We start from the raw sequence: 12957 nt of genomic DNA on the forward strand, positions 1-12957 counted from the left end.
CATTTATCCACATTATATTGCATCTGCCCAATCACCCAACCTGTCCAAATCATACTGGAGCTTCTCTGCATCCTCCTCACAGCACACATGCCCACCCAGCTTTGTGTCGTCTGCAAACTTGGAGATAATGGGCTGGATTTTAATACTGGAGGCGTGTAGGAGGCGGGTCTACAACTTCCAGGGTTGTAGTCCCGCCTCCGTCGAGTTGTGGCCAACCCACGCGATTTTCACTTGATTGACCTTGTTGAGACCGCCCAGTGGGCTCAGCAGGCCAATTAAGGGCCACCTGGCAACAGGTGACATCACAGATTGACATTTCATCTGTCAAGAGCTTTTGACAGATGAAATATCAGCGTTTGACAGCTGTTTGAAGCTGTCAAACACCGACAATCTGTGCTCCAAGTTAATTCCTTCCTCTCAGGCTGATTTAGAGATCTCTCCAGAACAGAAAGCTGAATGCTGCAACTTTTGACAGATCGCGGCCATTCTGCTTTCTGTGCCGGTGAGATGAGGGACTCCCAAGACCTGAAGGAAGGAAGACTGTAAAGGTAAGAAAAGGTAAGTAAAACTTCTTTAAACACTTTACACACACACCTCTGCACTCATGCACCCATCACTCACCTGAACAATGGACATCAGGAACGCTCCAAGCCCTTCAACCCAACGGTCCACCTCGCTAACTTGGCGTGGTTAGGAGCCGTCGGGAATCCCACATTTCAGGAATAAAAATAGGGATTAGGCTAAAAACTGCCCGTTAACTACCTGTTAACAGGCAGTTAATTGGCACTAATCCCCTTCCCGCCTCGGGGAGGCGGCTCCCAGCACAGGTCGGGTATCCGCGTCCTTTGAAACTGGCATGGAGGCGGGGTGGGTTCGTGCCCCCCGATTTCGAGGTGTTAACCCCCCACACGCCTCCAATCATAGAAACATAGAAGATAGGAGCAGGAGTAGGCCATTCGGCCCTTCGAGCCTGCTCCGCCATTCAACGAGATCATGGCTGATCATCCAAACCCTAGCACCCGGTCCCTACACCGACAGCCATCCCACCCAAGCCCTATCCCCGTAACCCCACGTATTTAATCCCCCCTAACACTAAGGGTCAATTTTTTTTATCATGGCCAATCAACCTAACCCGCACATCTTTGGACTGTGGGAGGAAACCGGAGCACCCGGAGAAAACCCACGCCTACACGGCCCAATGAAAATCCTGCCCATTACATCTAGTTCCCTCGTCTAGATCATTAATATATATTGTGAATAACTGGGGTCCTAGCACCGATCCCTGCGGTACCCCACTAGTCACTGCTTGCCACTCGGAAAAAGACCCGTTTATTCCAAATTTTTGCTTCCTGTCTGCCAACCAGTTCTCTATCCAAGTCAGTACCTTACCCCCAATCCCATGTGCTTTAACTTTGCACGCCAATCTCTTATGCGGGACCTTATCGAAAGCCTTCTGAAAGTCCAAATACACCATATCCACTGGTTCTCCCTTATCTATTCTACCAGTTACATCCTTAAAACATTCCAGTAGATTAGTCAAGCATGATTTACCTTTTGTAAATCCATGTTGACTTTGTCCGATCCTGTCACTGTTTTCCAAGTGCTCTGCTATTACATCTTTTATAATGGACTCTAGCATTTTCCCCACTACTGACGTTGTCAGGCTTACTGGTCTATAATTCCCCGTTTTCTCTCTACCACCTTTTTTAAATAGTGGGGTTACATTAGCTACCCTCCAATCCATGGGAACTGTTCCAGAGTCTACAGAATTTTGGAAGATGACCAGCAATGCATCTACTATTTCTAGGGCCACGTCCTTAAGTACCCTAGGGTGTAGATTATCAGGCCCTGGGGATTTATCGGCCTTTTTCACTCCCTTTGTCATGATCTCCAATGAGAGAAAGCAAGGGATTAGAAACCAGGGCCACACTAACATCTCCAGAACAGGTAAAACATCCCGCCGTGCTTTTTGGAGGGGAATAATCTTTTTTTTTTTAATGAGCAAGGGATTAGAATCTCAATCAGAGATCAAGGCTACAAAGAATTACAATCAACACTAACTTCCTATGCTCAGTTTGATAGGTTTAATTTTTGATTCAAACGATGAGCATTGGAGTGCTGACAGGAAAGGACCAACAACAAGGGTCTATACTGATCTATACCTAGTTTCAGAACGGTCTCTAACCAAGTTAATGAAATGTTTTCTCCACAGACAGGTTCCTTAACTCCTTGAAGACAACCACCAATAGCATCAGCATGCATTGTTTATATTACAAGAAAAAATCAATGAATGTTCCTGGTGGCGAGATATTTAAACATCAAACCCAAAATGGGGGAGTGAATTCAAAATCCTTGTCCTTGTTTATGAATCCCCGTGATCCCATCCCACCCAACCTTGGTAACCTGCCCCAGCTCACACACACTGCTCTTCCAACTCTGGCTTTCTGTGCAACCACTTCCCTTTCCACTGCACTTTTTCTAAATTTATTCATTCGCGGGAAGTGGGTGTTGCTGGCAAGGCCAGCATTTATTGCCCATCCCTAACTGCCCTTGAGAAGGTGGTGTTGAGCCACCTTCTTGAACCACTGCAGTCCGTGTGGTGAAGGGGTGAAGGTACTCCCACAGTGTTGTTAGGGAGGGAATTCCAGGATTTTGGTCCAGCGACGATGAAGGAATGGCGATATACTTCCAAGTCAGGATGGTGTGTGACTTGGAGGGGAACTTAGGAGTTCTTGGAACTGTCATAGGCAGAGCCTTCTGCCATCAGGGGCCTGCACTATAAAACCCCTCTTCCTCACCTTCAAAAGGTTCTTGGTCACCACCTCAATTCTTCTATTGCTGCTGAGAATGTTTCTCCCCACAGATGTTTACTGCTTCCATGGTGCTATATAAATGTAATTTGTTAAATGGTCCCATGGCAAAGGTCACTGATGGATGAACTCCACAGCAAAGCACCACACAAGTGCCAGGCAATGACTATCTCCAACAAGAGAAAGTCTAACCACCTCCCCTTGACACCCAACGGCATTACCATCGTCGAATCCCGCACCATCAACATCCTGGGGGTGTCACCATTGACCAGAAACTTAACTGGACCAACCACATAAATACTGTGGCTACATGATCAGGTCAGAGGCTGGGTATTCTGCAGCGAGTGACTCAGCTCCCGACTCCCCAAAGCCTTTCCACCATCTACAAGGCACAAGGCAGGAGTGTGATGGAATACAGGGTACTCGCCACTTGCCTGGATGAGTGCAGCTCCAACAACACTCAAGAAGCTCGACACCATCCAGGACAAAGCAGCCCACTCAATCGGCACCCCATTCACCACCTTAAACATTCACTTCCTCCACTACAGGTGCACCGTGGCTGCAGTGTGTACCATCTACAAGATGCATGGCAGCAACTCACCAAGGCTTCTCCGACAGCACCTCCCAAACCTGCAACCTCTACCTCATCGTCGCTGGGTTAAAGTCCTGGAACTCCCTCCCTAACAGCACTGTGGGAGTACCTTCACCACATGGACTGCAGCGGTTCAAGAAGGCAGCTCACCACCTTCTCAAGGGCAATTAGGGGTGGGCATTAAATGCATGCCTTGCCAGCAATGTCCACATCCCATGATTGAATAAATCCTAGATAAAATCTAGTGAGTCTTATTCATTCCTCCTCCTCCCCACGCCAGGGTCAGTGAAAGAAGGTAACACTCTATAGGTTGATAGAGAGGAGGAAATAATCATATATTGGAAAGAAGGATAGCACAGTTCCCTTGATGGTCCAGATGTTAAATGCACTGACCAGAGGAGTACTGATTCTTACAGAAAGATACGTCTGCACTTTGTGCCGAGTGAGGTGATTACAGGCAAGCCAACATGTAGGCATGTCAAAATGGGCAGGGGAGGGGGCAGGAGGGAGGTTAAAAAAACACAACCAGGGTTCCTGCTACTGATCATTAACCAGCGACACCGGCTGGAAAGTGCAAGCCTGGCTGTCGTGCTCCTTCGCAATTAAATAGCCAGCCGACACTCACATCTAGGCTCACAGGAAAAATGGCCACTTGAGCAAGATTGTGTCATCTGGCTCCATCTGCGAAACGGTATCTCAGCAAGAGATCAGTGCTTCGAGAGAAGAGGGGCAGGGGGGAAATAAAACAGCGCACAGTTCAACACTGGTACTCTCACAGGTCTGGGAACCAGCCTAGCCGGACTCCTCCCACCTTCCCCCACAAACAGTTGAGCAATTGAAACATTGAATGACCTGATATGAAAGGGGTAGAGTATTAACTAAAGGCGGTGAGGATAAAAAATCAAATCTATTTACACAAAATCAGTGATATTTCAAGCATTGAAAAATCAAGGGTCAATGGACTCAAGGCAAAAGCAAAATTACTTGCTTCTTCTAATTTGTATAAGGCACGAAAAGAACCCAAAAATTGGTTAAACACTAATCATGTCGTTTTACCATCTAATGGTTTGCCAATGTCAAGGTTCTCTTTATTCAGAGCCGTAATATTGCCAAAACTGTGGTTTTTAAAAAAATAAATAATTATTCTTTAAAGATAAATAGTCATTAGGGAAAGGAATGTTAATGTCATTGGTTGCTCTTTTCTGCTGAGTTCAGTAGAGACATAATTTAGACAAACTGATTTCAATTAAGGGAATAGAATTTCTGAAGTTGCAGTATTGGGGCCATGGATCTGCATTGCTTTGATTATTTTTTTTAAACAGGGAATTTAATCCAGTTTTCATATCATTTCCATTCCATTTTCCGCACTGTTTATCATTAAGCATCCATTGCAAGATCCTGCGCAGCACATGCTTTAGTAATGGTATATCTGCTTTTACCGCGCTGACATTTGCTCCTTTGCATTCTGCGCACTTCCTCATCTCTTGCTTTCTCAAATATTTCTATGCATTGGTAATTTAATAGTACAATGGTGATCATACTTCCCAGTGTGCAACCAGGACCTGGAGAGTCCCAGCTTTGCTTCCTGGCCTCTTCTATGTTAATTGATTTTAGCTGGCACAGGAGAACAGGCCAGGGAGGGAAACAACCATAGTTGCTGCCCTGATTTCTATTCACTGATCCAAACTCTGGATAGTGTGTGGCTTTGAGCATAATCAGACTCAGCTATTTTCTTCGGCAGCACCTCCCAAACCCGCGACTTCTACTATCCGGAAGGACAAGGGCAGCAGGCACATAGGAACACCACCACCTCCAAGTTCCTCTCCAAGTTACACACCATCCTGACTTGGAAATATATCGGCTGTTCCTTCATCGTCGCTGGGTCAAAATCCTGGAACTCCCTCCCTAACAGCACTGTGGGAGCACCTTCACCACATGGACTGCAGCGGTTCAAGAAGGCGGCTCACCACCATCTTCTCAAGGACAATTAGGGATGGGCAATAAATGCTGGCCTCGCCAGCGACGCCCACATCCCAGGAATGAATATAAAAAAAAGCTGGAATACCCTCCACTGTTGACTAGCCCACTAACACCAAAGACCAGGGATCAAAACCTGGGACCATCCCATTTCAAATGTCTCAGTACCACACTGGACAGAATGTTGACCAGCTAGGTCACTGGGGGAGATCTTGTAGGGTTGTTCAAATTGTCTACAGTACTGTATTTATAAGGTTAGACTGATAAATTAACCATTAAATTAGCACTTTCAATAATGATGATGGAGCTCTGGACCCCATTGGCACACTTAAAATGGACCAAAATACTGCTGAAGGTACTGTCGTACTGCACATGGGGAAGTTCAGCACACTAGAAGCATGTATACAATCACTTTCACTTATATAAGCCTTTTCACATTACAAAATGTTCCTCGAGGTGCTTTACAAGGGGAGTGGTGAGCACTAGACAGGAACTAGGAGAGAAGTTAGGGGAGCTAACCAGAAATCACAGTAGGTGACCTGCTGAGTACTTCCAGCATTTTCTGTTTGTATTATACATATAGGAACTGCTGTGAAACTGGGAGGAGAGAAAATAGAACTATAGAACACTCAGAACTGTTTTGAGGACAGAGAAAAAAGGTAGAAAAGACTCAGGCAGAAAATTCCAGAGTCCAGGGCATTGGAATAGATAGTAAGCCAGAGGTTGAAGAGAAAAGATCCATGCTGTGAATAGGGCATGACTGCTGAGGTAGGACTGAACATGGTCCTGTCGAGATTTGAAGAGGACGAGGATTTTGAAATAGATATATTAGAGGATAGGGAGCCAGTGGCGGACAGGGTTAGGGTTAGAATTTGTGGGCCTTTATGTGAGATAAGGCAAGTGCCACACCCGAAAAACAAATCCCTTTTTGACAGTCCATCAACTCAGTATCACCAGGTAAACTGGGAGTGACAAATTACGTAAGTGGGCCCATAATTTGCTTGTCATTACTCCACTTGTATCCTCTAACGCTAAAGAGGGTCAGGCTGCAAGTGAGCAGGAATAAGAGAATAAGAATTAGGAGCAAGAGTAGGCCATACGGCCCCTCGAGCCTGCTCCGCCTTTCAATGAGATCATGGCTGATCTTCAACCTCAACTCCACTTGCCCTCCCGATCCCCATATCCCTTGATTCCCCTAGAATCCAAAAATCTATCGATCTCAGCCTTGAATATACTCAATGACTCAGCATCCACAGCCCTTTGGGGTAGAGAATTCCAAAGATTCACAACCCTGACTACCCCTTATCCTGAGACTATGCCCCCTAGTTCTAGACTCTCCAGCCAGGGGAAATGAACTCTCAGCATCTACCCTGTCAATCCCCTTCAGAACCTTAAGTTTCAATGAGATCATCTCTCATTCTTCTAAACTCCAGAATGCACTGAAGCAGTCTACTCAGCTTGCATGGAAGCTACAAGATAGCAGGAGAGCGCCCCACCTCTCTTTGTTGTAATTATACTTTAAAGATTAAGACAAGTTGATAACTCTGTTTAAAAAAAAGCATACAGGATCCTAGGCTTTATAACTAGAGGCATAGTGTACAAAAGCAAGGAAATTATGCTAAACCTTTATAAATCACTGGTTAGGCCTTAGCTGGAGTATTGTGTCCAATTCTGGGCACCACACTTTAGGAAGGGCGTGAAGGCCTTGGAGAGGGTACAGAGGAGATTTACTAGAATGGTACCAGGGATGAGGGACCAGTTATGTGGAGACTGGAGAAGCTGGGATTCTCCTTAGAGCAGAGAAGGTTATGGGAGATTTAATAGAGGTGTTCAAAATTATGAAGGGTTTTGATAAGAGTAGATCGGGAGAAACTGTTTCCAGTGGCAGGAGGGTCGGTAACCAGAGGACACAGATTTAAGGTAATTGGCAAAAGAACCAGAGGGGAGAGGAGATTTTTTTTTTTTTTTTTTTACACACCGAGTTGTTGTGATCTGGAATACACTGCTAGAAAAGGCGTTGGAAGCAGATTCAATAGTAATTTGGATATATACTTGAAAAAGAAAAATGTGCAAGACTATGGGGATAATGGCAGGGGAGTGGGACTAATTGGAGAGCTCTTTCAAAGAGGCACAGGCACGATGGGCCGAATGGTCTCCTCCTGTGCTGTCAAATTCTATGATTCTATAATTACGGATTCTTGACAATAATTCTGCTATCAATAGTCAAAAATAAGGCTAAGGAAAGAATTAAAAGTAGTGATGCAAGTTAATAAGGTCATAAAAAAAAACAAGGCACTGAGATTCATTTCTAGAGGGGTAGAATTGAAAAGCAGTGAAGTTATGCTAAGCTTGTATCAAACATTGGTTAGGCCACACTGGGAACACTGGGAACCTTCCTGATCTCCATATTATGAAAAGGAGATAGCGGCACTGTGGGATGCGAAAACGATTCACATGGTTGACACTGGAACTGAGAGGATAGACTTATCAGGAAAGGCTGAACTGGCTGAGGCTATTTTCTCTAGAAATTAGAAGGCTGAGGGGTGACCTAATAGAGGTCTTTAAAATTATGAAGGGGTTTGATAAGGTAGATGTAGAGAAAATGTTTCCACTTGTGGGGGTGTCGAAAACTAGGGGCCATAAATATAAGAGTCGCCAATAAATCCAATAGGGAATTCAGGAGAAATGTCTCTACTCAAAGAGTGGTAAGAACTTGATACCACAGGGAGTGGTTGAGGCGAATAACATCGATGCATTAAGGGGAAGCGAGATAAACACATGAGGGAGAAAGCAATAGAAGGAGATGATGATGGGGTGAGATGAAGAGGGGTGGAGGAGGCTCATGTGGAGCAGAAACACCGGCACGGACCAGTTGGTCCAAATGACCTGTTTCTGTGATGTAGACTCTCAATAATTCTATGAATTTGGGCTTCTTCACTTTGGAACAGAAACTCCAAAATGACCCAAGTGAAGTTTTCAAAACTATTAAGGAAATTTAAAAAGTTGATCTAGGAAAATTGTTCACTATGAAAAGGGGTCTAAATTCTAGGGGGATGCAAAACAAATGTTAGGATGTAAGAGGGGAAGTCAAGTGTAATCGAGCTGTGGAATGAATTAACAGGGACGGCCACTGACACGAACGGTATAAATTAAGTAATCAGATGAGTTTTGGATTGAGAGATATGGTGAGAAAATGTGTAAATTGGGGCTAATATATCAAAAAAACAACAGGTTTATTGGTCTTAATAATCTTTTTCTGTTCTGAAATTTTTTTATACAAACTGCATGGCCTAATTTACATAATTCATATTAATTTACGTAATCCTGCATATAGTTTGCGCCAACACGTTAAAATGTGTCCAATTTCCTGACTGACTCAAGTTTCCCAGCAATACAAGTGAGTAGTGGCAACATGCTTTCTGAAAACTTTCCAGTATCCGCTGGCTTTACTGTCTCTCCACAAATGTCTCACAAACTTCTACCAGATACTCCGACTCACCTTAAGCAATGCCGGAAGTGCTCCACAAGGCTTTATTTTTTTAAGCTGAACATTTAACAGACAGTACCTCTAGGAACAGACTAAAAAATTTACTTTTGAGAAAAATATATATACTCTTGTACATTCCCAATAAGTATGATCCATGTTGCATACCCACTTTGCAATTGTGATGGACCACACAAAATAACAGCATTATCACACTGCACTGCATTATGAGAAAACTTAGTAATGTTTACAATATAATGCACAGACACATTCTATTAGTTAGGAAATATGCATATAATCTGCTATCACTGATGTCAGGCGAGTGTCAATGCACAATTGAAAATGAACAATTTAAGAACATAAGAATTAGAAGCAGGAGTAGGCCCCTCGAGCCTACTCTGCCATTCAATAAGATCATGGCTGATCTCTACAGCACTCTATATAAAAAGTGATGCTTCAGAACTTTACAGGTCAGTGAATAGGAAGTGAACATGTAGCAGGAGAGTCAGTGGGGTGGGGGCCAGGGTGGGGGCAAAAGCACAGTCAAAGGGAAGCCTGGAGTCATTTGAAGGGATGAAGCTGGCAAGGTGTATAAACTATGGGGAGGGGGGGCGGTAAGGAGGTCCATAGGGTGGACGCATTGCAGCTGAAGATAAAATTGTCAACTATAGAACTGGGAACAAGTAGACAACTGGTGTTGAGTGTACTGGAGGATGCTGCATGGCTGGAGGAGATCACAGAGGAAAGACGGGCCAAGGCTGTGCAGGGATTTGAAAGGGTAGGGGGGGGGGGGAAATGTGGAATCTTAAAATTCGCTGGGGCACTGGAAACTAAGCAAGGACTTAATACAGATGAAAACATGGAGAGAATCACAAGGAGAGCATGGAGAACATGGATTAAAGCTTCATTAGGAAGGGAATGAGGGATAACGGTGGAGGCAGGCAATTGTGCAGAGATGAAAGGAGGTAGATGGGGGAAATGGTTGGTGCAGTGGGTTAAACACTAGTCTTTTGCCTCTGGGACCTAGGATGAATGTCTCCTCTGTCTATTAGTTGTAAAAATCCCATGTTTGTAAAAATCTGTTTGGCAGTCTCGATCTACTCCCTCATGGGCATGGGACTAATCTTGACAAAAAAGTCCACAGGCCAGTTAGTATGGGAAAAAAATGTTGCACTAGTGTAATAGATGCTGCTATTCTGAGGTTAGGGCAGAGGCACATTGCTGAGGCAGAGGCACATTGCTGAGGCAGAGGCACATTGTTGAGGCAGAGGCACATTGCTGAGGCAGAGGCACATTGCTGAGGCAGAGGCACATTGCTGAGGCAGAGGCACATTGCTGAGGGAGAGGCACATTGCTGAGGCAGAGGCACATTGCTGAGGGAGAGGCACATTGCTGAGGCAGAGGCACATTGCTGAGGCAGAGGCACATTGCTGAGGGAGAGGCACATTGCTGAGGGAGAGGCACATTGCTGAGGGAGAGGCACATTGCTGAGGCAGAGGCACATTGCTGAGGCAGAGGCACATTGCTGAGGGAGAGGCACATTGCTGAGGGAGAGGCACATTGCTGAGGCAGAGGCACATTGCTGAGGCAGAGGCACATTGCTGAGGGAGAGGCACATTGCTGAGGGAGAGGCACATTGCTGAGGCAGAGGCACATTGCTGAGGCAGAGTAGGGTCACCACCACCTTCTCAAGGGCAGCTAGGGTTGGGCAATAAATGTTGGCCTTGCCAGCGACGCCCACATCCCAGGATCGAATTTTAAAAAAAGTTTCTGTGCTATACTTGACCTGGGAATGCTTGATTTTGATATTCCTCAGCACTGACAGTGGGAATAGCCATGGGTCAATGAAGGAGGTGGCTAGGTAGAGCTGGGTGCCATCAGCATACACATGAAAGCTTCCAGTTGGTGTGACTTCCCAGTACATATACACATGTATTCATTTGTACTTTGACATTTCAAATAATGTATTGTCATTTCCTATTTTTGTGTCACAATGCTCAAATGATTAGAGAAAGCTAGATAAAATTGAATAAACCTCTCTCTATAAATATAGAATTAAGAAGGTATTGCATAAGCAAAGCTAGTCTATCCCAAAAAATAAGCAGAATGCAATCTCCAGAACATGGGTAAAGAATATGGACTCCAAATAATAGATATAATTTAACTTATCCAATCACCATGGCCCCTACTGACAGAAATTCAGAAGCATGCACGCCCATTTGTTATTTTTCCACTCTACTCCCAGGTGCATGTGGATTTTTTGGATGTTTTTTAAAGCCCTAGAGGTGCTGCTTAGGATCTTGTAGCAGTACAGAGGCTAATCAATCTATGCATCTTATCTGTATGATCATGTGTCCACTGGAGTGCATGTGACTGTGTGAACATCGCAAAAAAAAATCCTATTCATCATCTCAACCTCTCTGAATGATTCCCTAAAATAGATGCAATCCCGCGTCAGCACCACCAGTAAATGCATCAGGCAATTAACCAGCTCTGTATCACTACAAGGGAAAAAACCCCACAAAGTCTGCAATGACATACCAAATATAATCTATAATTTATTCTAAAAAAGAAAAAAGCTACGATTGGACAAGGGTGCATTAGTGACAATTATAAAACATTTGCAAATGGCTGTCTATTTCCCGTTCAACATGAAATTGACTGCATCATCAGTGTGGGGGGGGGGGGGGATTACAGCAACAACAAATAATAATTTTGGTTAGTGATTGTTTTTTTATTGTATTTTTGCAAATAGTCCTCTTGACTGCAAAGGCCATCCCATTTACAGGGGGTCAGTCACAGCAAAGGATACCCGTAGCACCCGTGAAACTGACATCAGTACTTTTCAATGTGAAATTAACATCGTTTTGATTTCTCTCTCTGTTTTTGCAATCGATCGAGAAAACTGCTGCCCATGCAATATCACAAAACATATCAATAAAAATCAAGACCAAAAATCCCCTCCTTTCCCTCCCCTCCTCCTCCCTCTCCCACCCAAAAAAGGATATGGCCATTCTGTGATCTTTTTGGCATATTTTCTTACAAAGTTGTCTTCACTGAAGAGAAAGAGAGATCTGTTTACTGTGAAGCAGTTCTGCCGGACGGGGATGGGGTTGTAGAGAGCCATGGTCCGGGCTCTCTGGGCCATCGACTGCTTGTACATCCTCTGAGGGGCTCCAGGTGGTCCGCCCTGGCGACTGCCACCGCGTCCTCCTTGACCGGCTCCATACCTGGCCGGCACCTCGTCTCCAAATCTCGCCATTCTAGAAACAGACGCCAGAGATCACCATTCAATAGAGAAATACTGCAACTCCACATTACATCCCATCTGTTCCAGTACTGGTGCAAAAAAAAATGCAATTAGTTTAGGGTTTTTTTGTTTTCACCCTGGGTTGTTTTTTTTCCTCAGTTTTTCATTCTCCAAAAGGGGGGGGGGTCTAATTTGCAGGAACAATAAAATAAATGATTTTCTCTTCCCCCTCCTTTTCCTGGCCAAAAAACAAATCAGATCTGATATTTTCTCGGTCGTTTCAGCATCTGCAGTTTTTTTCCTCTCTCCTTATTCTCCCGATCGCCTTTGCATCAACTGCATCTCAGAGCTGTCGAGTCCCAGAGTAAAAGCCACACAGCCTCCCAGGCAAACATCCACCATCTACTCATGCCTTGCAGCGGCTGCCTTCAGAATGCTGCATCGCCAAACATTTTTTTTCTTCTTCCTCCTCTCTCATCTATTCTATTAAATCAGATGAAATACTATCTGGAGTGCAAGTGCCCGATCGACTGGCAGAGCGTGAGCAAATGGGGAGCATCTGATCAGATTTATACAGCCAGCCAACCCAGAGCCCACAGCATCAAAGCTGGCCACATGATTCCCAATGCCCAATGAGGGGCCAAAACCCAGATTTTATTCAAAAAAAAGCTTAGTGAGAGGAAAACCAACACATTCTCATTCCCCCTTCTAAAGGGGGAGCCCATTCCACCAGGGATTTCGATTGGGAAGGGGGTGGATTTTATGGCATCTAACCACTGGGAACATAAACAAGTGGATCAAACCCCACCTTGTCCTCTAAGAGTAGGTAATTCAGTGACCCAGA

General features: G+C 44.7%; 1 protein-coding gene across 1 annotated transcript in view; it reads right to left on the reverse strand.

Annotated features, from left to right (window-relative positions):
• The window catches only part of LOC147097756 (voltage-dependent P/Q-type calcium channel subunit alpha-1A-like), a 728667-nt gene that overhangs the window by 592665 nt on the left and 123045 nt on the right, over window positions 1-12957 (reverse strand). The window contains exon 3 of the mRNA XM_085971842.1: window positions 11872-12126. Coding sequence (XP_085827968.1) covers window positions 11872-12126 — 255 coding nt within the window. The remainder of the gene's footprint in view (window positions 1-11871; window positions 12127-12957) is intronic.

This window comes from Somniosus microcephalus, chromosome 31 (assembly GCF_052327205.1).
Source record: "Somniosus microcephalus isolate GS21.2 chromosome 31, FLI_Smic_1.0, whole genome shotgun sequence".
NCBI lineage: Eukaryota > Metazoa > Chordata > Chondrichthyes > Squaliformes > Somniosidae > Somniosus > Somniosus microcephalus.